This window comes from Podarcis muralis, chromosome 14 (assembly GCF_964188315.1).
Source record: "Podarcis muralis chromosome 14, rPodMur119.hap1.1, whole genome shotgun sequence".
NCBI lineage: Eukaryota > Metazoa > Chordata > Lepidosauria > Squamata > Lacertidae > Podarcis > Podarcis muralis.
Genome location: NC_135668.1, coordinates 54,138,800 through 54,166,130, shown reverse-complemented (window position 1 = coordinate 54,166,130; position 27,331 = coordinate 54,138,800). Strand labels below are relative to the sequence as shown.

Here is a 27,331-nt window from a genome sequence, read left to right as displayed (position 1 = left end):
TTGGTGTTAGATACCATCAATATAATATTTTCATATAGACCATTCCTTATTTCCTGAGCACCATCAGCTCCTCTGCAAAGTGCTGGATGGTGACCTTGCAAAACACCTGCACCCAGGGCTGGATTTAGGTTTGATGAGGCCCTAAGCTACTGAAGGCATATGTCCAGCTGTCCTTTGCCAACAACAAATTGTCGCTGTTTTTTGTGTTGAATATATGCTATATGGTAATTTATGGACCTCATAGGTATCTCAAGCCATTTGTGCATGTTGCCGTGCAACCAGTTCATGCAGAATGTGGGCACCCTATATATAGAAAGGAGCAAACCAGTGATATTTTAGGGGGCAGGCTAGCAGGCGGGGCCCGTGATTTACATCATAGGAGCCGACACAACACAAAACACTGTTGCTGTAGGTAGGTTTTATTTTATAAATAAAATAAAATGTCCATGGAGGCGCAGGTCAATTCTGTGTCCAGGGCAGCGGTCTACCAGCTCCATCTGGTGCACAGGATGAGACCCTTCCTGCCCACAGACTGTCTAGCCAGAGTGGTGCATGCTCTGGTTATCTCCCACTTAGACTACTGCAATGTGCTCTATGTGGGGCTCCCTTTGAAGGTGACCCGGAAACTACAACTAATCCAAACTTTTATTAGCTGCTAATCCCCATGTTACACCTCCCAAACTACATCACTCATACATCATGGTTACATTATGAAAGGGGAGGTCTGGTGGCAGGAATCTGAGCATCCTGGACCCTGCCCCATGGTTCCCCTTGCCCTCCACCAAACACCCATCAAGTGGAACAAAAGAGATATTTACATTCTACATTTCCCTGTTTCCCAGCCAAGTTAATCACACCCTTTTGTCTTCATCTGGGTTTGTTATTTCCGGAATGGCTACCTGTCTGGCACTCAGGTATCAGGATGCCAGGGATTATCACTCAGGCAGAGGGGCTGCTGAGTAGCTGAGCTCACATGTCTATATGAATTTCTGAAGTTTTCCCAGTGAGCCAGTGAATTGTCAGTGAATTGTTACATTTGGTATCATGCAGCAGAGGCCCTTTGAATAGATAGGAAGATACTGTGATGAAGTGTTTTGTGGGGACAAATCACAAAAGTCACAAAAGTGACTGTGCTGATGATGGTAGTGGGCTGCATGTGCATGATATCTGCTGGAGGGGCAACCCCACCACCACCTATACATAAAATCCTGCAACAGTGATTGATGACAAGCTTGGAACAGGATGCGCCCCAAGCAAGCAGCTTCACTGTTAGGCAGAAGGAGGTCCGGCCACCACAGGCAGCTAGTTCTAGGTGTTATATGAAAGAGCAGCGCCATGTTTCGTTTATGCTTGTTGCGTTTTTACTGCTGGGGGCGGTGTGCGCATGTGTGGAGAGAGAGAGAGAGAGAGGAGTGCTTGTGGGATTCTCTGCCAAAATGAGTTGACCCAAGCTGGGTACTCTTGCATTCTGACGTTCCCTTTTCTGATTTCTTCCTGCAGGGCCTGTAAGACAGAGTTGTTCCGCCTGGCTTTTGGCTTGGTGTTAACTTGATCCCCTTCCCCTCTTTCTTTTTTCCTTTTTTCCCTTCTGTGATGGAACTCCTATTTGGGGACTTCCCTGGCTTTTTTCTGGCCCTTGTAGGACCAGTCTGGACAGTTAGCCTTGGTGAAGACTTGACGTTTTCACCCTAAAAAAGTTTTTGAGTTTCTGCTGAAATGAGGCTGCATTTTAATGTTGTATTTAAATGTTGTATTTTAAGTTGTATTTCAATCAATTGTTTTATATCTGGTGTTAGCTGCCCTGAGCCCGGTCTTGGCTGGGGAGGGCAGGGTATAAATAAAATTTATTATTATTATTATTATTATTATTATTATTATTATTATTATTATTATTTTCCACCTTGGCTTGGTGGTGCTAGGAGCACCCTCAGCTCTTGGCCTGGTTATGCTAGAAACTGCAGGATGTGGAGGAGGACGAAAATGCTTGCTTTATCTGCTCTACCCAGCAAATGAGAGTAGCATTGTATGAGCGGCTGAGAGTGCAATCTGGAAAGTCCCTGTGCCCAGTTTCCCCAATGACTACTAACCCCCCTGCCTTCGCTCTCAGGAGCAGAGAGCCCTTAATTCTCAGCAGCAAACACACCTCGTCCATATCTACAAGTCTTTTGCAACTGCTGTAGGTCATTTATTTAATTTGATAGAATTTACATCCCGCTTGATTGCAATACCAAACAAAGCTCAAAGCGGTTTACGAAAAGAGAGAGAGAGAGAGATAGCAGTAAAAACAGTTATCTATTGAAAACATTCCATCAAAAATAAATCAGCAATAAGGTAAGTGCAGACTGGAAAACGTGTTGATGTTGTACACCTTCTGGGTAAACTTGCCGAAACAGAAGTGTTTCTGGCAAAGGCGCTTGCCTGATGTCAATAGGCAGGGAGTTCCATAGGCCCTGCCACACGAAAAGACTGAATTCCTGCAAACGTGGCATTTGGAGCAGTTCCAGTTCTGCAGTGTTTGACCAGTTCATCCGCCGCATCTTCTCCCAAAGCAGCCTTCCCTAAGCTGGCTACCCCTCCAAATGTTCCTGTATCCCAAGTCCCATCACCCCACTGACCATTGGCTATGCTGGCTTGTTATGTACTGAGCTGAATAGGATCCAAATAGCAGCAGTCTCATTGGTCCTAGAACAATAGGATTCAGAGTGCAGCAGTCTGATTGGTCCTAGAACAATAGGATTCAGAATGCAGCAGTCTCATTGGTCCTAGAACAATAGGATTCAGAATGTAGCAGTCTCATTGGTCCTAGAACAATAGGATCCAGAATGCAGCAGTCTGATTGGTCCGCAGGAGCCACCCGATCCAACTCCAGGTGGAAGTGAATCCGCAACCTGATTGGCCTACAGGAGAATCCCAGAATTAGCCAATCACATGGGGCCCATTGTGTAAATAATGTATATAAAGCAGACATTTCGGGGGAACTGCCATTCCTCACTACTATGAGCTGGATAAAGAGCATGAAAGCCACCCTTGACTTCGAGTATATTTCATGGTTGATGGGAGATGTAGTCTCCACCCTCCAGGGTCCCGACAGGCTCCCCATGCCCCCCCTTTTAAAACCAGCTCCCTAGGGCAGGTCCGGCCTCAGAATCGACGGCAACTGACCGGAGGCCGAGGGATCAAGACTGTTGATCCGTGGTTACCCCATTGCCAAATATGTTCGCAGGCCAACAACATGTTGGGGAAGGGGGCCGATTGGCAGCTCTGAGCGCGGCCCATTTCCCCTTTCATCCGGGAAGTGAGCCTTAAATGGCAACAAAACAGCGAGTCGGGGAGATTGGCCAATGAAGGTCTGCTCTTGCAGAGAGTGAGAAAAAAGGAAACAGGAAACCGCGGGGCAGAGAGAGAGGTCTGTGGCAAGCGGAGGGGAGCCTTGCCTGGAATGTGCATCAGGCCCCCAGCGCACCCCACCCCTTGGGTTCCCCCTCTCAGAAACTGATGGTGAGAGTTCCCTTTTGGGGCCTTCGTCGCCCAAGATGATGTCTCTGCAACCCTGTGGCTATTCTGCAATTCGGGTTCAATCGCGGGCAGAATTTGCACCTCGCGATGCGCTTTTAACAGGCCGTGCAATTGGCAGGTTGTGCCGTTTCGACTTTCGAACTTCTTTCTCAATAAGAAAAGTTGGTGAGAAAAAGCTCGGTGTGTGTCGCTGTCAGGTTCTGGGGATTCTGGTCCTGCTACAAATGGTAAATGTTGCTAAAGAAGGTGTCAGCCGCTGTCCCAAAAATCAATTCAATGATGCCAGTGTGGATATAGTGTCAAAAGAATTGGTCTTGTGTATGACTGGCAGCCTGGAGGGTCATTGCAAACTCAGTGGGAAACAGCCCAAAATCTGGACTCTTTGTACTAGGTAAAGGTAAAGGGACCCCTGACCATTAGGCCATTAGGTCCAGTCGTGACCGACTCTGGGGTTGCGGCGCTCATCTCGCTTTATTGGCCGAGGGAGCCGGCGTACAGCTTCCAGGTCATGTGGCCAGCATGATTAAGCCGCTTCTGGCGAACCAGAGCAGCACACAGAAATGCCGTTTACCTTCCCGCCAGAGCGGTACCTATTTATCTACTTGCACTTTGACGTGCCTTCGAACTGCTAGGTGGGCAGGAGCAGGGACTGAACAATGGGAGCTCACCTCATCGCGGGGATTCGAACCGCTGACCTTCTGATCGGCAAGTCCTAGGCTCTGTGGTTTAATCCACAGCGCCACCCGTTTTGTACTAAAAGTAAAGGTAAAGGTACCCCTGCCCGTACGGGCCAGTCTTGCCAGACTCTAGGGTTGTGCGCCCATCTCACTCTAGAGGCCGGGGGCCAGCGCTGTCCGGAGACACTTCCGGGTCACGTGGCCAGCGTGACATCACTGCTCTGGTGAGCCAGAGACGCACACGGAAACGCCGTTTACCTTCCCGCTTGTAAGCGGTCCCTATTTATCTACTTGCACCTGGGGGTGCTTTCAAACTGCTAGGTTGGCAGGCGCTGGGACCGAACAACGGGAGCGCACCCCGCCACGGGGATTCGAACCGCCGACCTTTCGATCGGCAAGCCCTAGGCCAGGGGTCTGCAACCTTTAAGACAAAAAGAGCCACTTGGACCCATTTCCGAAGAAAAAAACAACTGGGAGCCACAAAACTATTGCGACATTTAAAACAAATATATCTCCGGAGCCGCGATCTGATAGCGGGCGGGAAGGTGACGTCGGGACGGTGCATGACTAACGCACGCACCGCCCCCATGCGACGTCACAGCCAGTACAGCGCCCGCCACAGTGGGGAGTGTCGGGGCGCACAATGCACCTCCTCCCCTCGCTAGTATCCGCCCCGGAGCCGCGGCAAAGGTGTAAAAGAGCCACATGCGGCTCCGGAGCCGCGGGTTGCAGACCCCTGCCCTAGGCGCTGAGGCTTTTACCCACAGCGCCACCCGCGTCCCGTTTTGTACTACTCACTGGCAAATATAGCTACAATGGATACAATTATGAAAAACATGGGGAGTTTGACAAGGACTAAAACCTCCAGAAACTTTTAATATCATTTGGCATTCCTTTATTACATAAGCAGTGGAACCAACATTTTCAATACAATTCAGGTCACAAGTCTGGCAAATCTGGAACTGTTCTTAATCAGATAGTGCAAATTTTCTTTATGTGAAGACAACACTTATTCTCACCTTTTTCTTTCATGACTTGGTTCTTTCAACTCATGTGCAACTGTAGTTATTCTACGTGCCAATTTTCCCTTCTGTTTCTCATCTTTTTGTTTTCATCTATTGTTATAAGTGGTCTCTCTCTTTTACATGCATTAGAAATGAAGCGAAACGAAATATTTCAAAAAACCAAAACAGAAAACCCAACAAACCAATTGCTTTACGTGATGTAATACAACCTCCCCAAAGACAAATCCAAATGGTGGTATTCAACTTAGCTTCACACAGCACAGATCTGCTGAAATTAATGGACCTAACTTAGGCACCCTTTTAATTTCATTTGGTCTACTCTGAGTAAATCACAATTGACCCCTCAGTAAAGAGCGGGCATCATATAACCTCCTTGTAAACGCCATGCAAACAACTCAAGGAACAGGATCTCTGGGACCGGGGACTACAAGTGGGGTCTGCAACAAATTGTTGTGGCATGTAAGGAGCCAGCTACACTTTGCTCTGGGATACTCAGGCAGTCTCTCCAATCATGATTTAAATTTTTGTTCCTAAATATTTTTAAATACTTTAATGAAATTTTATCCCTCTAACCCAAATGACAAAGCAGAACTTCATGAGACAAGACACGTGTAAACTAGACGAGGCCAGGCCTGCAATATCACATTCATAAGAAGAAATTGCTGTCAATGTTATCATTCTCTGCATTTCTATCCTGCTTTATGTTTTTAAAGAAATGAATCTCTCTCTCTCTCTTGCTTTCTATAAAGTTTTATTAATTTTCACTTTTGATGTTTATCATCGTACACAAATCTTAATCATTTTACAAGTAGGATCCTCGGCGTTTTCATTTTTGCTTTTTTAAAGTTTTATTCATTTTCACTTTTGACGTTTGTCATCATACACAAATCATTTTACAAGTTGGATTCTCAGAATCCTCGCACATCCTTCCACCCCTCCGTGGTTTCCCCAGATATTATTTTCAAACTGCATCCTATCATTTCCCCATATTTTCTTAAATCTCAATATTTATCATAATTCTCGCTTCACTGCAAGTGTTTCTAAAACCCTGTCAATGTTTTCAGTCGTTTGCAATGTTTTTCAAGTAACTTATAGAATTTCCCCATTCTTTATTAATTCCATTGTCCTCTCAATCCCTGATTTTCCCAGTCATTTTCGCCAATTTGGCTTAGTCCATCGTCTTTATCAGCCATTCTTCTTTTGTAGGTAAATTGTCCTCCTTCCATCTTTGGGCAAGTAGCATCTGTTTAAAGAGTGGAATCTCAAAGGGGTTTACAACAGTGAGCACAAGATTGTTGTTGTGCAAGAGCACAGTGGCCCTTTGTACATAGCAAGAGGAGGAAGGCATCCCGTCAGCGTTGCACAGATTTCATCAAATAAATGATGAAGCTGGTTATCTGGGTGTTTGAGATAAGATACAGATAGGTGTCGCCAGAAGTGAGAGAGCGAGAGGCCCATGTGACTCAAGATAGACAGAATCACAAGCCTATAACTGAAGCCACCAGAGGCACAAGGAGACCAAGAATAAAAAGCTCTATATTAAATCAGCAAATGCACTTCTGAAAACCCCATAAGTTCCCCTGAACCTGCTCCTTGTGCATGGACCGGGCCATTTTGGCTCCAAGAGGATCAACACCTGAATAATTAGTTTTATGATGATGATAATAATAATTTGTTATGACTTCTACCCCGCCCATCTGGCTGGGTTTCCCCAGCCACTCTGGGTGGCTTCCAACAAAAGAATAAAAATACATTAAAACATCAGTCATTAAAAACTTCCCTAAACAGGGCTGCCTTCAGATGTCTTCTAAATGTCATATAGTTGTTTATTTCTGGGGCATCTGGTGGGAGGGCATTCCACAGGGCAGGCGCCACCACCGAGAAGGCCCTCTGCCTGGTTCTCTGTAACTTGGCTTCTTGCAGTGAGAGAACTGCCAGAAGGCCCTCGGAGCTGGACTTGAATGTCCAGGCAGAATGATGGGGGTGGAGACGCTCCTTCAGGGATACTGGGCCCAGGCCGTTTAGGGCTTTAAAGGTCAACACCAACACTTTGAATTCTGCTCGGAAACGTACTGGGAGCCAATGTAGGTCATTCAAGAACGATGTTATGTGGTCTCAGCGGCAGCTCCCAGTCACCAGTCTAGCTGCTGCGTTTTGGATTAGTTGTAGTTTCTGAGTCACCTTCAAAGGTAGCCCCACATAGAGTGCATGGCAGTAGTCCATGCGGGAGATAACCAGAGCATGCATCACTCTGGCGAGACAGTCCGCGGACAGGGAGGGTCTCATCCTGCATACCAGATGGAGCTGGTAAACAGCTGCCCTGGACACAGAACTGACCTGCGCCTCCATGGACAGCTGTGAGTCCAAAATGACTCCCAGGCTGTGCACCTTCAGGGGCACAGTTGCCCCATTCAGGACCAGGGAGTTCCCCACACCAGCCCACCTCCTGTCCCCCAAAAACAGTACTTCTGACTTGTCAGGATTCAACCTCAATCTGTTAGCCGCCATCCATCCTCCAACCGCCTCCAGACACACAGGACCTTCACCGCCTTCACTGGTTCTGAGTCAGAGATGCCAGAGAGCTGGCTGGCTACCCAGAGGGCAGAGATATTACACCCTTAAATAATCTCTAAGTAAACTTTTGGGGGGTGCCAGAGAGACCGTTTGCCTTCAAGCCTGATTCAGAAGGAGCACTAAATCTGAAGAAAGGCTTATTTAGGACAGGCTTGTATTTAAGGATTCCCCACTGCAATGTAGAAGGAAACATGGAAATTTCTCTGCTACCCGCCCCCCCTGAACCCAGCATACAAGGAAAAAGGAACTGCAGGAGGGGCTGAAATCTCCTTCCCCTTCTTTTCCCCACCCACTTTTTTTTTTTTTTGCAGGCTCGTAACTTTCATGGCCTTATTTACAAGGGTGATTGAAGACCTCCCGATGCACTGGGTTTTCCCTGCATTGATTCGCCCCTGCCTTGCCCAACCTGGTGCCCTCTAGGCCACGGGTTCCCAAAGTGGGTAGTACCCCCCCGCCCCGGGGTGTGTGTGGATTACCCAGGGGAGCACCAAGAGGCAAGAGGATGTCAAGGAGGAGAGCGGGAATTGGAAATGACTCTCAGGCATTGAGAAGCTGGCCTCACGGGATCAGGTTCATGCATTCTGTCTAATTAATTAAACGACAGAGTTTTAATTGGATTTGGAATGCATGTGCAATTAAGTGTTACTATTCTGAATTCTGTTGTGTCACTATCTTCCTTAGTGGGTCGTGCAAAACGCTATTCTGGATCGTGCTTTTTATAGCGTAGAGGGCACCGGGGATGAGTTTGTGGAATAAAGGAGCCCCAAAAAAAGTTTGGGAACCACTGATCCAAACTATATATCCCAATAGTCCCAGCCGGCATGGACAACAGTCAGGACTGATGGGAGCTGATTCCTACAATTCTTTTCCTTCTTGTCCGTTTATGCCGTTTCCTCTGCTCTCGGCCTGGCCAGGGAGCTGCTGACGGCAGCAATCTGCCCTCCGGTTGAAGGAGAACAAGGGAAGGGCTTTTGAGAGCCTTCCGTAAGGCGGCAGCAGTGGGGGTTATGTGAGGGTTGAGGAAGTGCCATCAGGAATCGAGAGGCGCAACCTTCGCTATGCATCAGCCGGGGAACTGGCTGCGTGGAATGTACAAATGATGTACATTCCTATATGGGCTTGCCCACTCACAGGGTTTAGACTGAAGTTTCAACGCTGGGCAAAAGACTTTGGATATAATATCCAGCTTAAAGAATTGTAAAGGTTGTGGAATGGAAGGATAAAATTTACAGCCTGTAATGCTTTGAAAGAGAATATGATGAAAATGATGTCTAGATCAGTGTTTCCCAACCTTGTGCCTCCAGCTGTTTTTGAACTACAACTCCCATCATCCCTGACTAGCAAGACCAGTGGCAAGGGATGATGGGAATTGTAGTCCAAAAACAGCTGGAGGCACAAGGTTGGGAAACACTGGTCTAGATGGTATATTATACCAGTGAAATTAGCTAAAATGTATAAGAACAAATAATAAATATTGGAAATGTAAAGAAAAAGAAGGAACATTTTATTATACGTGGTGGGAATGTAAGAAAGTAAAGAACTTCTGGGAAATGATGTATAATGAGATGAAAAAGATCTTGAAATATACATTCTTTAAAAAACCAGAAGCACTTTTTACTTGGTGTTATAGGCCAAGACATTAATAGGCAAGATGTTAAATTGTTCTTATAAGCAACAACAGTGGCAAGAGTATTGTTAGCCCAGAAATGGAAGCAAGAAGAATGGCAGACGAAATTAATGGACTATGCAGAATTGGACAAAATGGCAGGAAGGATTCAAAACCTGCAGGAACAGAGATTTACAGAAGATTGGAAGAAGTATATGAATTATTTGAAGAGCAACTGTAACCAACAAATTACGCTAGTAGGACTACAAGAAGTTTTGGAGAAATATACAAAGTGTTACAAAATAGAAAAAGATAGAGATATCGGTTATGAGTTTGAAATGTAACAGGGGAAAATAAGAAATGCATACTAAGAGATTAGATTGGAAAATGTTCAGACAGGACTGATGGAAGTAAAAAAAAATTGAATAAGATGTAAAAGTATGTTTAATTATTGTTGAAAATGGTATGTTAAAAAACTGTACCCGTGAAAATCTACGAAAGCAAATATATATATATATATATATAAAATAGACTGAAGTTTCAAGGGGTGTGTATGTGTGGTGTGCCCCAGGTGTCATCACTGAGGAGTGTGTGTGTGTCCCGTACACCACCTCGAGGCCCTTGGATGAAAAGTCAGAATATGAATGGGATCAATCAATCAATAATAAACTGATAAATAACAACGCACACCAACTCTGCACTGGAGTTTCTGGAAACCAACTATCAAACCTGCCAGGATTAAGGATGACTTCCACCCCAATAGAAACAGCGCTTATTTATAAAGCCGCCCTTATCTGATCGCGAAGGGATGCGCGCTACTTTGGCTGTGATAATAGAGGCAGATGCATCATGGGTAAACAGTAGGACACGAAAGGTTAATGGTTAATGGAGCTGGCAACTAGTCCCATACAGTAACTGGTATTGTTTAATTTTTCTGCTGAGATCTTATCGGTGGGTGGGTGGGGGGTGAGGCATAAACTAAGCATCCCGAATAGTGCTAGAGGTCAGTGGTGGTGCACCAACACTCGCTTTGGTCAGCTCCCAGATCTTGATGTCTAGCCGCAGAGGTTTATTTTATTCCCCAATTATCTTTTGGACTTTGGACAAATATCTTTCAGAACTTATTAAACTGAAGCTGCGGATTCAAGGGAGGTTTCGCCTTAGATTATTGGAGGGGGGTGGGGAGAGAGGATGCAAAAAATACGATTGCAATGAAAATGGCGCTGCGTTTATGTAACGCCTTCTGAGGTGCTCAAATGGAAGTGAGAGCTGGACCATCAAGAAGGCTGATCGCTGAAGAATTGATGCTTTTGAATTATGGTGCTGGAGGAGACTCTTGAGAGTCCCATGGACTGCAAGAAGATCAAACGTATCCATTCTGAAGGAAATCAGCCCTGAGTGCTCACTGGAAGGACAGATCCTGAAGCTGAGGCTCCAATACTTTGGCCACCTCATGAGAAGAGAAGACTCCCTGGAAAAGACCCTGATGTTGGGAAAGATGGAGGGCACAAGGAGAAGGGGACGACAGAGGACAAGATGGTGGGACAGTGTTGTCGAAGCTACAAACATGAGTCTGACCAAACTGCGGGAGGCAGTGGAAGACAGGAGTGCCTGGCGTGCTCTGGTCCATGGGGTCACGAAGAGGCGGACACGACTAAACGACTAAACAACAACGAGGTGCCCAAGGTAATTCGCAGAGATTCTCTCGAGTAATCCTTCCACCCTAAATGGTAGTCCGTATTATTAACCCCCCACACACACTGTGGCAGGAATGGAAGGCCGAGCCCCCGCCCTGTGGCTTCATTCTTCAGGTGAGATTCATCCTGGGTATTGCCAGGCTAAGCCACCTTTCATCTCTACAATCCTCCGGTCTCGCCACAAATGCATGATGGGAGCCAAAAGGTAAGTTGGGGCACCTTGAGGTGCCGCAATAAACAGTTTCTTTTTTTAAAAAAAATAAATCGTTTTTTAACATATCGTTTTCAACAATTACTAAACATACTTTTACATCTTATACAATTTTTTTTGACTTCCATCAATCACATCTGAAAATTTTCCAATCTTTCCCACTTAATTTACATTTCTTACTTTCACTGTTACATTTAAATATCATAACTAATATCTCTCTTCTTTGCAATATTTCATATATTCCTCCTTACAAAACTTCTTGTAGTCCCACTAGCGTAATTTGCTGATTACAGTTGCTCTTCAAATAATTCGTATATTTCTTCCAATCCTCTGTGAATCTCTGGTCCCGCAGGTTTCGAATCCTTCCTGTCATTTTGTCCAATTCTGCGTAGTCCATTAATTTTGTCTGCCATTCTTCTTTCGTCATTATTTCTTCTTGCTTCCATCTCTGGGCCAACAATTCTCTTGCCGCTGTTGTTGTGTATAAGCAATAAACAGTGTCTTTGCGGGGGGGGGGGGGGCGTTAAGAAGTTTTCCACAACCTGATTCCATCCAGCTTCCCTGCGTGGTAATCCAAACATCTGTTCGCAGGAAGAAGACCAAGCGGTGCCCTTTTGAAGGTGGCGAGGGCGCTGTTTTCTTAGGACTTAAAAAATCCATGGGATTTCTTTCTCGAGAGCCGTGTGCATACAATATATTCCCAATGCTCTGCAAGAACCTGCCATAGGGGTGTGGAACATGTGGCCCTCCATATACCAGTACTTATTTTTAAACTAATATTATTCACACTGCACCTTGCAGGATACAAGCTTATAAGAAACAGATTATGCAACTTTTTTTCTTTTGCAAACTATGCCTGCCTTGGCTTATAAGGAACAATGAGGACCCTTAAGAACATAAGAAAAGCCGGCTGGATCAGGCCAAAGGCCCCTGTTCTCACCATGGCCAAATAGATGCTATTCATTCATTCATTCATTCATTCATTCATTCATTCATTCATTCATTCATTTCCTAGCTTTTCCTCAACAGAAACTCAAGGCAGCTTACAAATAGAAATAAAAAGGTAAAGGTACCCCTGCCCATACGGGCCAGTCATGTCCGACTCTAGGGTTGCGTGCTCATCTCGCTCAAGAGGCCGTGAGCCAGCGCTGTCCGGAGACACTTCCGGGTCACGTGGCCAGCATGACAAAGCTGCAGCTGGCGAGCCAGCACCAGCGCAGCACACGGAAACGCCGTTTACCTTCCCGCTATAAAGCGGTACCTATTTATCTACTTGCACTTAGGGGTGCTTTCGAACTGCTAGGTGGGCAGGAGCTGGGACCGAACGACGGGAGCTCACCCCGCCGCGGGGATTCGAACTGCCAACCTTGCGATCAGCAAGTCCTAGGCGCTGAGGTTTTACCCACAGCGCCACCCACGTCCCTACAAATAGAAATAAGAACAGCTAAAACCATGGGAAACCAGCGAGTGGAACCAAGCACAACTTCCCTCTCTGCACCTGAAGTTTCCAGCACCTGGGAATCAGAAACATTGCTAGCTCCAGCTGAAGTCAGGCCACAGCTATCCTGGCTAGCAGCCATTGATAGCCCCCTCCCCTCCTCCGTGGATTTGTCTAGATCTCCTTTAAAAGCCATCTGATTGGCCACCCCTCCCTCCTGTGGCAGGGAGTTCCGCAGTTGAACTCTGCACTGCTGGAAGAAGCGCTTTCTTTCTTCTTTTTTATACATTTTTATTAATTTTTTCACAAATCATTTTCAGCAATCATTTAACATACATTATTATCTTATATAATATTTTAGACTTCCGTCAACTACCTCTGAAGATTTTCCATTCTTTATCACTTAATCTCCATTTCTTAATTTCTCTATTACTTTTAATTGTCCTTAACTAATCATTCTCTTCATAGTCTTCCTTGCAATATTTCGCATAATCCTCCTTACAAAACTTCTTGCAGTCCTACTATCGTAATCTATTTGTTACAATTGCTTTTCAAATAGTTCAAATATTTACTCCAGTCCTCTAAGAATCTCTGGTCCCGGAGGTTTCGAATCCTTCCTGTCAGTTTGTCTAATTCTGCATAGTCCATTAATTTCATTTGCCACTCTTCTTTCGTCGGTAATTCTTCTGGTTTCCATTTTTGTGCCAATAATATTCTTGATGCCGTTGTTGCATATAAAAACAATTTACAATCCTGCCTATTAATATCCTCCCCTACAACGCCAAGTAAAAATGCTTCTGGTTTTTTAATAAATGTATATTTCAACCTCTTTTTCATCTCATTATATATCATTTCCCAGAAGTGCATGACTCTTGAGGGGGCAGCATGTGTGTGGGGGGGGGACCTGTCGTCGCACCCCATCTGTGTGCTCTGCTGCTTACCTTGCCACTAACCCTGGAGGAACAGAAAAAGGTGCTCAAGTAAGAATTAGGATCAGAGTTGTCCACACACAGCCCTTCTCTCTCTCTGGCTGAAGTGCTGTTCCGTGGGCGCCATTCTTCCTTGCAAATCATCCATGACAAGTAATGCGCTGGCCGTTGAGAGGTGGTGTTGACAGCTGCTTTCCTGCTGCGTGCAAGGATTCCACCCTGGCTCACTCCGCTGTTGTCGACGTTGCCACTTCTGGCAGAGCCACTGGCGCTGCCCAACTCCACTTCCGACAGGCCGTATGAGAGATGGAGTGGGTGGCGGCAGCAGGAATATCAGGCTTCTTGCTCAGAGCAAAGTCTCTCCCTCCCTCCCCTAATTAGCAGAAACCTTTATCATGACTTTCCAAACAAGGACACCTGAAAAACTGCTATTTATGCCTAGTTTACGCAGACAGCAGGTGCGCCTCTCCCTTGGGGCGGTTTCCTTGAAAACGGGGTGGAAGCATTCCTTCGAAACAGGTGTCATGGTGGGGGCCTCTTTCACCAAGGCAAGGCGACTGATGTTGGGTGTGTTCCTGCAAGGTGGCAGAGGAAGGAGGCCAGGGAAAGATATCGCCAGAGTACCATGAAGCAAGCCAGGGTTTCATTTGCTCTCAATTAGCCGGCTGCCTGGGACGCGGGTGGCGCTGTGGGTTAAACCACTGAGCCTAGGGCTTTCCGATCAGAAGGTCGGTGGTTTGAATCCCCGTGACGGGGTGAGCTCCCGTTGCTCAGTCCCTGCTCCTGCCAACCTAGCAGTTCGAAAGCGCATCAAAGTGCAAGTAGATAAATAGGTACCGCTCCGGCGGGAAGGTAAACGGCGTTTCCGTGCGCTGCTCTGGTTCGCCAGAAGCGGCTTAGTCATGCTGGCCACATGACCCGGAAGCTGTATGCCGGCTCCCTCGGCCAATAATGCAAGATGAGCGCTGCAACCCCAGAGTCGGCCACGACTGGACCTAATGGTTAGGGGTACCTTTACCTTTAGCCGGCTACCTGGTTCCCTGTCCATGACATCATCATGGAAGGTTACAAGGAAGGAGATTCCGACTCAACATCAGGAAGAACTTTATGCTGGTAAGAAGAGGTGTTAGACAGTGGGACTGTCTCCCTTGGGAGACGATGGACTCTCCTTCCTGGGAGGTTTTTAAGCAGAGGTTAGATGGCCACCTGCCAGGGGTTCTCTACCTGAGATTCCTGCATGGGAAACCTGCTGCTGCTGCTGATAATATTTAGAAGACTGTGCATGCACTTCCAAACTTCAGCGTGCTGTAAATTATAGCATAGACACTGAGTTAGGGGTCTTCCCTCCTGCGCTCCCCTCTCCCAGTTGACATCCATCACCAGGGCCTGCCCCCAGGTCTCAGGTTTGGGCCCTGAAATGCCAGGATCTGGGATGCTCCTGAACTGGCAACACTGGGGAGCAGGTGGCAGGCTGGCAGGGAGTGGCTTGCTTTGAGGCTGCCTAGTGAGTTCTCCGCAGAGGTGAAATTCCTAGTCATGGTGCGTGTTGGAGTTGGGAGTCAGTCTCTTGACTGCTTTTCACCCCCCTCATTCTAGGAGATGAACTTCCAGCAGCCTGCTTCTCTCAGAGGTAGTCCCTCTTGTTTCTGCAGAGCTCTCAGCGCTTGGGTTTGCGACAAGAGGGAGGGATGATGTCTTGGGATCTGCCTTCTGGAAAAGCATCCTGTGTAAAAACTAAAGGTAAAGGTAAAGGTACCCCTGCCCATGTAAAAACTACCTGTCATTATTGCCTTGACAGGGAGATATCACCTAATGCTTGTTCCCAAATGAGTGAATGTTGCTGCTGCTGTTTTGTGTGGTGCAGGGGGACCAGCCTCTGCCCGGAGGAGGCTACAATCTAATATTCTGCCCAGGGAAAGCAACAAGAAGGGAGGGACAGAGATACAGGTGAAAGTAAACAGCTGGCGGATTTACAGGTATTTTGGCTCAGGACTGAGCATACCTTGGTACTGATTTGTTTAAATGCAAATTGCATCAGCTGATGGGTGGGGCGGGCTTGGTAAACATGGAGATGGGGGTGTAACCTTTCCCCTACGTGAGAAAGATCCTTCCTCTGAACCTGCTGTTTGCACTGGGAGGAAATCCCCCGCTGGTGCCTGATCCTGTTAATTATCAGAGCGGAGCTGATGCAATTTGCATTTAAACAAATGTGCAGGTTTGATGCAAAGATGCCTTGGAAAGTCAGGCCAAGTCTAATTTGGCCCCAAACTTCCCTAGGGGACGAGGATTAACAGGTTGTGCCAAAGACTTCCTGAAAACCGCCTGATCTGTCAGCATGCTTTTACTTCTAGCACCCCGGTATTACAGGAAGTACCAAACTGCCCTGTTGAGAAAAGGACAACAGAAATCAGCAATGAGATTTAGCGACTCCCCAGTGAAGGAAGGCTGCAGCATTTGGGATATCCCCCCTCCCTGTGTCATAATACTGGAACTTCTGGGCCTCCAATGGAGTTGCATGTTGGACGGACAAAAGGAAGTATTTATTCACAGTGTAAACGATGCAATTCACTTCCAGAAGAGGTAGCGATGTTCAAGTTGGATGGCTTTGAAAGGGGATTGGTCCCTTACCTTTCCTGCCGCGACCTGTCCACTGTGATCCACACGACGGTCACCTCCAGGCTTGACTACTGTAATTCGCTCTATGTGGGACTGCCCTTGAAGCTGTCCCAGGAACTCCAGCGGGTGCAAAATGCTGCAGCGAGGCTCCTCACGGGGTCTCTGCCATGGGAGCATATTCACCCAGTGCTTTTCCAGCTGCACTGGCACCCGGTGGAGTACTGGGTCAGGTTCAAGGTGCTGGTTTTGACCTTTAAAGCCCTATACTGCCTACGACCCTCGTACCTACGGGACCGCCTCTCCTGGTATGCCTCACGGAGGACCTTAAGGTCCATAAATAGCAACACCCTCGAGGTCCCAGGCCCTAAGGAAGTCAGATTAGCCTCAACCAGAGCCAGGGCCTTGTCAACACTGGCCCCGGCCTGGTGGAACGCTCTGTCTCATGAGACCAGGGCCCTGCGGGATCTGATTTCTTTCCGCAGGGCCTGTAAGACAGAGTTGTTCCGCCTGGCCTTTGGCTTGGAATCAACTTGATCCCCTTCCCCTCTTCCCTTCCTCCTTCTGTGATGGAACTCCTATTTGGGGACTTCCCTGGCTTTTTTCTGGCCCACGCAGGACCAGTCTGGATAGTTGGCCTTGATGAAGATTTGATGTTTTCATCCCCAAAAAGTTTTTTGATTTGTGTTTCTACTGAAATGAGGCTGCATTTTAATGTTTTATTTTAATTTTGTTTTTAAGTTGTATTTTAATCCATTGTTGTTATACTTGGTTTTAGCCCCCGTCTTGGCTGGGGTATAAATAAAATTTATTATTTGTTATTATTATTCTTCCTCCAACATCTGAGACAGAAGACAAGGGGCTGGAAGTCGCAGGAGGCAGGCAGGATCCCGCTTGCAGGTTTCCCACAGGTGTCTGCAAACCCCCGACCATGAGCCTCAAATCCTATGACCAGCTTAGTTTGGCACATCTAAGCAACTCTGAATGGGAGAAGGAAAAACATACTGGAAAATATTCTCAGAATTCACTCATTTTAGGCTTTGTAGGGTATGTCCCCTAGCTGAGGGCATGCAGTCTCGCTTTGGAATCTAGGAAAAGCCCTGCGTAGGTGAACCCAAAGGACCATCTATCTCGAACCTAGTTTCTCGAGTAGGGATGGGGTAGATTCAGTTCCTGTTTATAGCCAAATGCATCAAATCCACACCTTCCCAAACAAGAACCAAGATACAGTCGCCCTTTGAGATTTTGCAATGCAAAATTGTGTATGTCGGGGGGGAATGCGCATGAAATATATCGGCGAAAGTAATATACCAAACCGCATTGTATTACGGAAACCTGCTTGCAGAAATGTGGGCCTTTGTCAAAACTGCATGCAGAAATGTGTTTATTAGGTGCACAAGGTGCTGACGAATCTTCACGAGGATGTTAAAAAAATAATACCCACATGCTGCTTCAAAAATGTTGAGAACTGAATTTTAAGATTGGAAAATCCGGAAACTGGGAGAAGTGAAACTGGCCCCCTACTCACCAGCAGCCTTTGGCCGCATGCCAGAGGTGGGCGGGACCAGCGTCAGAAGCAGGTGGAGCAAGGGGTGGAAGAAACTTCCCTTTCTTTAGCCGGCCCCTGCAAAAATGCCAGAGGGTCATGCCAAGCACAGAGCCCTTCATGCAGGCAAGAGGGATCATAATATTATCAGAGTTCACATCCTGGGCAGGCCAGGGCGAAGGAGGGTTGTAACCACCTAAGAGAGGAGCCTGCTGGATCAGGCGAGTGGCTGGATCCTGTCCACATCCTGTTCTCACAGGGGCTGAAGGAGCCCACATGCAGGACTGGCGTCTTCTCCCCTCCTGCGCTTCCCAGACCCTGGCATTCAGAAGCCGGGCACAGCAAGGCCATCATCGTAGCTGGTAGCCACCAACAGCATTGCCCTCCCAGCCTCTTTCATCCCTACATCTTGTGGCAGCCAGTTCCATAGGTTAACTTTGTGCTGTGTGGAGATTTGGGCAGGGGATCCAGGTGCCCCCGTACAGTCCAAAGGAGCATCTTTAAGGTGACCCCCGCCTACAACCTAGCCGGTGTGCGTGGTTTCCATTAAATTTAGCAGAAGTTGTTTCTGCCCCAGCATGCATAGGATACAGTATTTCTTGCACCGTCCTTAAATGTGGGTGTGGGGGGGACACACTCACCCTGCTGTGGCTCCAGTGAGGCTCATGGCCTTCCTTGCAAAGTTTTGACCCGTTGGCCTGATCTCTGAGTGGGCACCTGAGAGGTTTGCGGGTCAGTTTGACGGATTTTTACTGGGAAGTCAATCCTATTCTGTGTGTATGTGAATATGCGAGAGGCAGGGTGGTGTTGCTGTAAACAAAATCTGGTCTTGTTCAACAGTGTAGAGGTCAGGGTGCCAAACTAGGGACCGAGAGAGACCCGAGTTCAAATCCCCCACTGGGTCCTGAAGCTGGTAGCAATGACAGGCATCACTTCTCAACCTAGCCTACTCGGCCCGGTTGTTGTGGAGATTAAATGAAGCCTAGGACCTGGGAGAGACCAGAGTTCAAATGCCGCTCAGCCATCAAGCTCCCGACCTAGCCTACCTCACAGGGCTGTTGTGGGGATGGATTAGCAGGGGGAGATGAACCACGCCTGCCACCTCGAGCCCCTTGGGAGAGAAAAACGTGGGATAGATTAAGGCAACAAATACAAAGACTCAGCCGGGCATCCCTCCACGCCACGCAGGCTTTGCTCCCAAAGGAGGCGCACAGGGTCCCCGGTTCAGGTTCTGCAACCTCCCAGTGCCAAGCTGGGGTCCCCAATATCCCGCGCGTCCCTTTGGGGGTCCGCTTCTCCGGAGGCGGGAGCTGGGGAGGCCGGCGGACCCGGCAAAGGGTGTGCACGCGCGTCGCTTGTCCTTTCCGAAGCCAGAGGCCTCCCCGCGCCGCCATCCCGTTGCAGCGAAGCCTTTGCAAGACCCGATGCACCAAACGGCGCGCTTGCAAAGGGAGGCTCGGCGGTGCAACGCTGCGGGGGAGCCCCTTCGCGAGGGAAGCGGGCGTGCAAGCGGCCCGTGCAGAAGCCGCGCATCTCTGCCCCCTCCCCGGCTTGCATCCCCCCCCCTCTCTCCTTTTCGCTTTGCAAGAGAGAGAGAATTGCTGCAATGTGCACCGAGGAGCCTCGTGAGTGAGTGAGGGCGGCGCAGCCAATCGGAGGCGCCCGCTCCGAAAGTTGCCTTTTATGGCGAGAGCGCCGCCGCGCTGCCCGTATAAAACCCGGCGACGCGGCGCCGGCCGGGCAGCCGTTAAGCTCTCTCTCTGCCGTGCGGGTCTCTGTTGCGCGCTGGGTGCTCTGCCGCCAGGCTTCCTTTTTTTGCCGCCCCCGCCGCTCCTTTTGAAAAAGCCATCTGCCCCCCTGTTCTCCAGCAAGCAGCCTTGCCACTAACAAAAAGGTAAGCGCCTCTGGTTTATTTTATTTTATTTTTTGCATTTACAAAAAATGAAATCCGGAGAAGCAAGGGGTTGGGGTGGAGTGGGATCTTGGCATTTGCAAAGAGTAAATGAACGTGCATGGGTTAAAACGCTTCGTGGTGGGCTTCGGGGGGCTTTGGCACCCGGTTGCGTAAAGTTGCGCGCTGTTTGTGGCTCTTGGGGGCTCGCCTAAGAAAGGCGCGCGCCGGGTTTCGGTTGCTTTTCTTGGGAAAGAAGCCCCTTTTTTGGGGGGGTCTGGATTCTCGGAGATGGAGGCTCGCTCTGTAAAAGGGGAGCCGGGTTGCATCTCGAGGAGGCGGGGGGAGGATGTTGCAAAGGGCTTGGATTAATCGCATGTGCGTCAGCCTTCCGCGGAGAAGCCGCGAGGCTCTTTGCACGGAGTTCGGGATGGGTGGGTGTGTTGGGGGGGTTGGAGGTTTCCTGGTAGGATCGCGCGCCCCCTTTCCCCAGCCCTTTGCGCCGGTGCCTTTGGACTCGGTGTTCCGGGCTGCGCAATGGGCTGCGCGCCTAAGCCGCGGCGCGCCCGGGATTTACAACTCCGGAGAAAAGCGCTGGGGGGGGGGGAGTGCGCCGAGAAACGGGAGGTCTTTTGCCCAGCTTTTGTTAACGAAGGAGAGAGAAGGATCTCCTCTCCCCGGAGCTAAAAAGAAGGCAGCTGGCTTTGCGCGGGGGTTTTTCCTGTTCGTGGGAACGCGTTGACGCGGGTCTCGCCTTGCGCGAGCGAACGGCCTGGCCCGAGTCGGAGGAGACCCGGTGAGAGCTTGGCGACTCTTCCTAGGCATTCCCGGGCCTGGTAGGCTCCGTTTCCGGGCTGGTGGTCGGTTTTTCGTGGGGCCTTTTTCTCCCCCGCCCCCCCCCCAAAGGGGGATTTATTGCAAAGTGCAAAGATGGTGGGCTTGACTTGCATGGGTAAGATTGGCCATGCTGGCAGGCAGTTTGCTTTAAGGGAGGGGGGTTGTTGGAGTGCTGCTCCCCCACCCTTTCTCCTGAGGCCCCCCCAAGAGGGAGGTGGGGGCAGCACCCAAACGTGCCAGGGTGTGCCTCGAGGAGGAGGGGGGTTGTTTCCGGTGGAGGGAGCCGGCATGTCTATTGTATTGGAGCACATGGGGGGGGAGGGAGGTGCCTTTTGGGGAGGGGAAGCCGATCAATCATTTACGGAGGGGCTGCCCCACCCATGTGGGTGATGGGCGCTCTTTTGTCTCCTTGGAGCAGCTCTAGATCCTTCGGTGGGGGAAGGAGGAGCAGGAAGCCTTGTCTGTGTGTTATTTCTTTAGGTAGGGGGGGCACACTGGCTGCCCTAGAGGGCTCCCCCCCCAATAAAGAACATTTACTTCTTTGCTCAAGTACCAAAAAGTCCTCCCTCCCTTCTTTCAGCTCTTTGGCCGTTCTTTTTTAAGCTTCCTGGCGCCGGGTGGCATGGCGCTAGTCCACATTGAGAACCTTCCATTGTGTTTTATCTTTATAATAAAAGACTTCAGCAGCCGGCAGCTCTGGAGAGGGGTGGGGTCCTGCTGTGGCCAAGTGGGGAAGTAGTACAGGGCATGCAGCTCCTGGATGGAAATTCCCCATTTTTTAAAGCACTGCTGAATTATTTGCGGCTTACTCGTCCTTCCCTCCGAGCCCAGCAGCAGAAATAGCATCTTAATCTTCGGCTGGGGACAAAGGGCCCTTGTCACGCCAGCCTCCCCTTGCAGGAAAGCGAGGCAGACGGTGCCCCCCTTCTCTTAAAAATCATTGGGAGGAATATTCTTGCTCCTTCCTCGCTTTTAAGCCGCATCTTGGCTTGCGAGACTAGCAGGACAAACAGGTTGGCGAGCCTCTGTTCTGAGCTGGGTGCGGACGCGAGAGCCCTTGCACTGTTTGAAAAATAACCTATAGGGTGTAACTTGCCCTAGTTTCAGGGCAAGACCGTTAAGGTCTTATCTTGCCTGAAAGGGGTGTTGAGATGAGCTGCCTGCGCCACTCCTGGGAGTGGCCCTCAGACATATGCTCCTCTCTGGAGAGGGTGGGGGGAGGCGTGGCCTCCCTCCCCATCCAGCCCTCCGAAATCTGGCTGCACAGCTCGCCTTTCTCCCAACCATTGCCTTTTATGGTAATAATGCGAGACGGGGAGCAGAGGACTTCCTTTGTCCCAAATCTGCACAGAGGAGGCAGGGGCGGGTGCCCCCTGGCGGCGGCGGGCGGCAAGTGCCGCGCGATGACAAAACAGGAAGCTGGGGAGGAAGTTGGGGCGGGCGGCTGCCTGCCTGCGCCATTAAATCCCCAGAAGGAGAAGTGGGTGGGGTGGTTGCGCTTAGCGGCAGGTGGCGCCGAGTGCGAAACTAGCACCCTGCGGAAGAGACGGTCCTCGGATCCAGCTGCCTCATTGCCAACTCTTTTTTGTTTCCTCCTTTTAAAGATCGCCATGGATGATGATATCGCTGCCCTCGTGGTTGACAACGGCTCCGGAATGTGCAAAGCTGGTTTTGCCGGGGACGACGCCCCTCGCGCTGTGTTCCCCTCCATCGTTGGTCGCCCCAGACACCAGGTATGTTGCTTGCCACGGCCTCCTAGGCTCAAAAGTGAGTTTAAACGCATTGCAGGTCTCTAACAAAGCATAGTTGGTAGGTCTTTAAATCGGATGCTGCTGCTGCCAACTTGTGCCTGACACTGATAGTTTTAAGTACCCTTTCACTACCAACACCAGGTCCACTTTGATCCAAGTCATCTGCTAATTTCTCACCCCCCCCCCCCAGCCTTGCAGCTGGAGGTACAAGGAGGGGTTGAACCCAGGGGCCAAGTGTGTACAAAAGCAAACCAGGGCCCTTCCTCACAATGATCTCTACCCCCTTTTGAAAAAGCTTGGAATAAATTAGTAGCCTTGGAATAAATTTCAGCAGTGGACGGCTCTCTCTAGATAGCACTTTTAGCTGGGAGTTTTTCTCCTCTGTGCCAGCAAGTGAAATTTAAATGTCCCTTCCTCGCCTGGGGCTTTCCAAAGCCTTTATACAGAAAAGAGGCAACGATGAAGGGGCTGCCCCAGGTGTGGAAATGGCACCCCCATCCTGGGCTCCTTCACAATCGAGTCTCCTTGAGCACTAGGAACTTGAAAGACAAGCCAGGCCTGGCTGCTTTTTGTGCCCGGTGCTGGGCTTCTGCTACAGGCTGGCCCTGGTGCCTGCTTGTGTTCTGATCCCCCTTGTCTCTCCTCCCAGGGTGTGATGGTTGGCATGGGCCAGAAGGACAGCTATGTTGGTGACGAGGCACAGAGTAAAAGAGGCATCTTGACCCTGAAGTACCCCATTGAACACGGCATTGTCACCAACTGGGATGACATGGAGAAGATCTGGCACCACACCTTCTACAACGAGCTGAGAGTCGCCCCAGAAGAGCATCCTGTGTTGCTGACAGAAGCTCCCCTGAACCCCAAAGCCAACAGAGAAAAGATGACGCAGGTACGTGCCGGCAGAGCCCTGCTTCTGCACACCTTTCTTCCCCCTCCCCTGCCAACGTGCAAGAAGGCTACCTCTCAACATTCCCATTTTCTTTTTGCTCATCTTTCTCCTCTTTTGCCCATCTCTGCAGGGGCTTCCTTTCCTGGTCTGAATTTCTCTTGCTGGATCTTGAAAGGTTTTTATCTCTCCTGAATTGGCTTTTCTTTTCTCCTCCCGACTTGCTCGCACCACTTAAAAGCCGCTGCTCTTTTCCACTAACCCTTTTGACTTTGTTTTTGAGTGACTTCTGTAACATTTCCTGTGTTGTGAAACCGGGGCGGCGCGGGCAAGAGTTTGCCACTGTGCAAGCTGGTTGCATCAATTGTGTGGGGGCCCACGGCTGCCTAAGCATGGGCTGACCATCTGGGTGGTACAGGCTGTGACCTGTTGTGCATGAGTTTGGGGTGCCCCTGGGGCTTCCAGGTTCTTGACGGTCTCCCCTGTGCTCTTCCAGATCATGTTCGAGACTTTCAACACCCCAGCCATGTACGTAGCCATCCAGGCCGTGCTGTCCCTGTACGCCTCCGGCCGCACGACAGGCATCGTGATGGACTCTGGCGACGGCGTCACCCACACTGTGCCCATCTACGAAGGCTACGCCCTGCCCCACGCCATCCTCCGTCTGGACCTGGCAGGCCGCGACTTGACCGACTACCTCATGAAGATCTTGACCGAGAGAGGCTACAGCTTCACCACCACGGCCGAGAGGGAAATCGTGCGCGACATCAAAGAGAAGCTCTGCTACGTTGCGCTCGACTTTGAGCAAGAGATGGCGACCGCGGCGTCCAGTTCCTCCCTGGAGAAGAGCTATGAGCTTCCTGACGGCCAAGTGATCACCATCGGCAACGAGAGGTTCAGATGCCCAGAAGCCCTCTTCCAGCCCTCTTTCCTGGGTAATATTTTTTTTGCAAAGCTGTTCCCTCAAAACATAGCCTTGGCAGAAATTGGGGTGTAGAACTCCAAGAGTGGCACCTGTAGTCTAGCATAATGTGGAGGGTGTGGGTAAAATCAAGGTTTTGGTTGTGTGGTGGGGGAACTTTGTCCTGGGTCCGAGGCATTAAAAGTTTTTTTTTTTAACCTTCCGGCAGGTATGGAATCCTGCGGCATCCACGAAACCACCTTCAACTCCATCATGAAGTGCGACGTGGACATCCGTAAAGACCTGTATGCCAACACCGTCCTGTCTGGCGGCACCACCATGTACCCAGGCATCGCTGACAGAATGCAGAAGGAGATCACAGCCCTGGCACCCAGCACAATGAAAATCAAGGTGAGCTTTCTCTTTTCAGCTGACACTCTCTTCAGCCAGTGGAGCAACAGGAGACTTGGCGTTGCTTTTTAAGCAGGTCCTTCTGTAGCTAACTCTGCTGCCTGGAGGACTCTGGTTTAAAAACGTCCTTCGCAGCCACTGAAAGATTGTGTTTGGCCCATCTCCTTGTCGTGAAGCTGTGTGCATAAATCACATCCTTGGGATTTGGGGCCTGCGAAGGATCCTACTACCAACTCTACAAAGAGCTGCCATGATCTCTGGCAGGGGTTGGGAAGAATGGCCAGTGGTTTGGGAGTTTTAGTTCAGCAACTGCTTGTTTTATACCAGGGTATAGTCATTGTTAGATTTCGTGAATGGGCAACACCTGAGCACTCGGGTGAGCTTCTGTAGCCTTTTTCATGGCTGAAACCTTTTCACTCCCTGCCTGTGGAGTCTTAACAAGTTCTGCAACGCTTTCTCCCAACAGATCATTGCTCCACCAGAGCGCAAATACTCTGTCTGGATTGGCGGCTCCATCCTTGCCTCCCTGTCAACCTTCCAGCAGATGTGGATCAGCAAGCAAGAGTACGACGAATCTGGGCCCTCCATCGTCCACCGCAAATGCTTCTAAAACAGGACTTAGTTACCATGATAACAATTACCCCCCTTTTTTGACAAAAAAACCCCATTACTGCGCGTTTAAAAAAAGTGAGAGTTGAGATTGGCATGGCTTTCTTTGTTTTGGCGCTTGACTCAGGATATAAAACTGGAACGATGAAAAGTTGACGGCAACAGTCTTTTAGAAAAATAATAATTGTGTTGGAGCGAACATCCCCCCCCCCAAAGTTCTGCAATGCATCTGAGGACTTTGATTGTACATTTGTGTTCTTCCTCTTCCTTCCTTTTTTTAAAATAGTCATTCCATGCATTGAGAGGAAGTTAAACCGGCCTCTGCGGAGGCAGCAGCAGCCCAGCTTTTGAAGGAGCAGGAGTACTTTCTGGTGTTGCAGGAAAGTATTGCTTGTACTTAGAAGCCTCCCCCCTCCCAAATGTAATCCAACAAGTGTCTTTTCTGTATCTTGCGCCTTAAAACGAAAAAAACACTTGGTCCTCTTCCAATTTTTGTTTACTTTTGGCCATGCAAAAAACCAATAATGAAATAGAAACGGGCTGTGTAGGTTTATCTTCTTCCCAATCTCTAGATGTGAAGGTTTACAGTGTACCCCCCTTCCCCCTCCCAGAACTGGGGGAGCCCTTACCCAAATTTGGTGCCAGTATGTATACGGGGATAACGGTGGGGGTGAAAACTGTACACTGACTTTAAAATAAACAGTTCCAATAAAGATGCACATGATAGACTTTTGCCTCTTCGTGTCAAGTCTCTGGTCCGCGCAGCCTGGGTTTGGTTGGGGCAAAGAAGAGGGCCATAGAAACAGAACGGCAGAGGTGGAAGGAATCCCAAGAGAATGTGGGGAGGGTGGGGGGGCTTTTATCCCCAGGGCCGGTTCTGATACCGGCAAGATCAATTGCCAATCTGGGAAGTGTTGCCAAACCAAGCTGCTAGTCTAGTTGGAGTAATGCATGGTGCAAGTCAGCCACAGGCTTCCATACATGAACTTCCTTCCCTTACGAGAGACTTCCCTTGCCAAGGTAGAAAGTGGTCTGACTACAACTTGGAACAAGCATGGAACTAGTCCAAGAATGGGAAACCTGGGGCCATCCCAATTCCTATCGGCCGTAGCCTGTAGGGTCTGTGGTTGGGGATGAGCAGCCTGGCACCATTTGGAAAGACCTGGCCTTGTGGCTCAAAAGCACTCCTAGGGTGCAAGTTCTGCCTGCTTACAGGCCTGGGCTTTGAACCACTGCTGCAGAAACAACTCGTGAAGCCTAAGGGCTGAGCAGAGTTGGAGGCAGCCTGCTTACCCTAAGCGTCAAGCAAAAGCCTCTTGACGGTAGTTTCATTCCTGCAGGCAGACTATGGTGCCGAATACTAATAACGTGCAGGGGCAGGATTAACTGGACAATGCCTGCCCTTTTTCCTTTTGACTTCATTTCCTGTATGGGCTTGAGGGCAGATATATAAAGTATATGAACATGGTTCCAGTTCAGGGTGAGTTCTGCCTTTTGATCTACTCAGATCTTCTGTTTCTAGGTGCATTCAAGGACAATTGGGCTGGCAATTCAAAGCAGCCAGAAGCCCTGGGAGGATGACCCAGGCGCTTTGCTCTGGTCTGTGCTGAAATGGTCCTCTTGGTACTGGAGGTTCTACTGAGCTGAGGGGCTGGGATGATGCACAGGATGGTAGAAACCAAAGAAAAGTAGCTTCTTCAGTTTGGCACCTTGAGTATAGTATTTAGAAGCATTTCTAATTATAAAAAGCCATTCAGCTCTCAGATAGCAGCCTGCAACCCCTGATACTGTGCTGAGTTAGAAGTAGTGAAAATAAGTCTAGAACTGACCCAAGCTCTTAACATTACTGTCTCCTTATGCAGAACCTTTTTAGTTGCAAACACAAGCAAATATTTATTAATCCCCTAGCACAGAGATTTCTCTTCTGAGACTCCTGGATTCCATCTGCTTGCCCAAGTTGGCCTTGCAACAGGAACAGGGGTCTGCAACCCTATCCAGTGTGGTCAAAAGGAGCATTTGCTGGTTCCTTCAGATGTTGGTCGTATGTTTGACCACTTAAAGGTAAAGGGACCCCTGACCGTTGGGTCCAGTCATGGACGACTCTGGGGTTGCGGTGCTCATCTCGCTTTATTGGCCGAGGGAGCCAGCGTACAGCTTCCGGGTCATGTGGCCAGCATGACTAAGCTGCTTCTGGCAAACCAGAGCAGCACATG

At 49.2% G+C, this 27,331-nt stretch overlaps 1 protein-coding gene across 1 annotated transcript; it reads left to right on the top strand.

Moving 5' to 3' along the window:
• Positions 1-19,564: 19,564 nt before the first annotated feature.
• On the top strand, positions 19,565-25,846 carry ACTB (actin beta). The gene is made up of 6 exons (XM_028705530.2): positions 19,565-19,726; positions 22,165-22,293; positions 22,961-23,200; positions 23,694-24,132; positions 24,328-24,509; positions 24,976-25,846. The coding sequence occupies exons 2-6, from the start codon at positions 22,171-22,173 to the stop codon at positions 25,117-25,119; spliced, it is 1,128 nt and encodes a 375-aa protein (XP_028561363.1). The 5' UTR covers positions 19,565-19,726; positions 22,165-22,170; the 3' UTR covers positions 25,120-25,846.
• Positions 25,847-27,331: the final 1,485 nt, after the last annotated feature.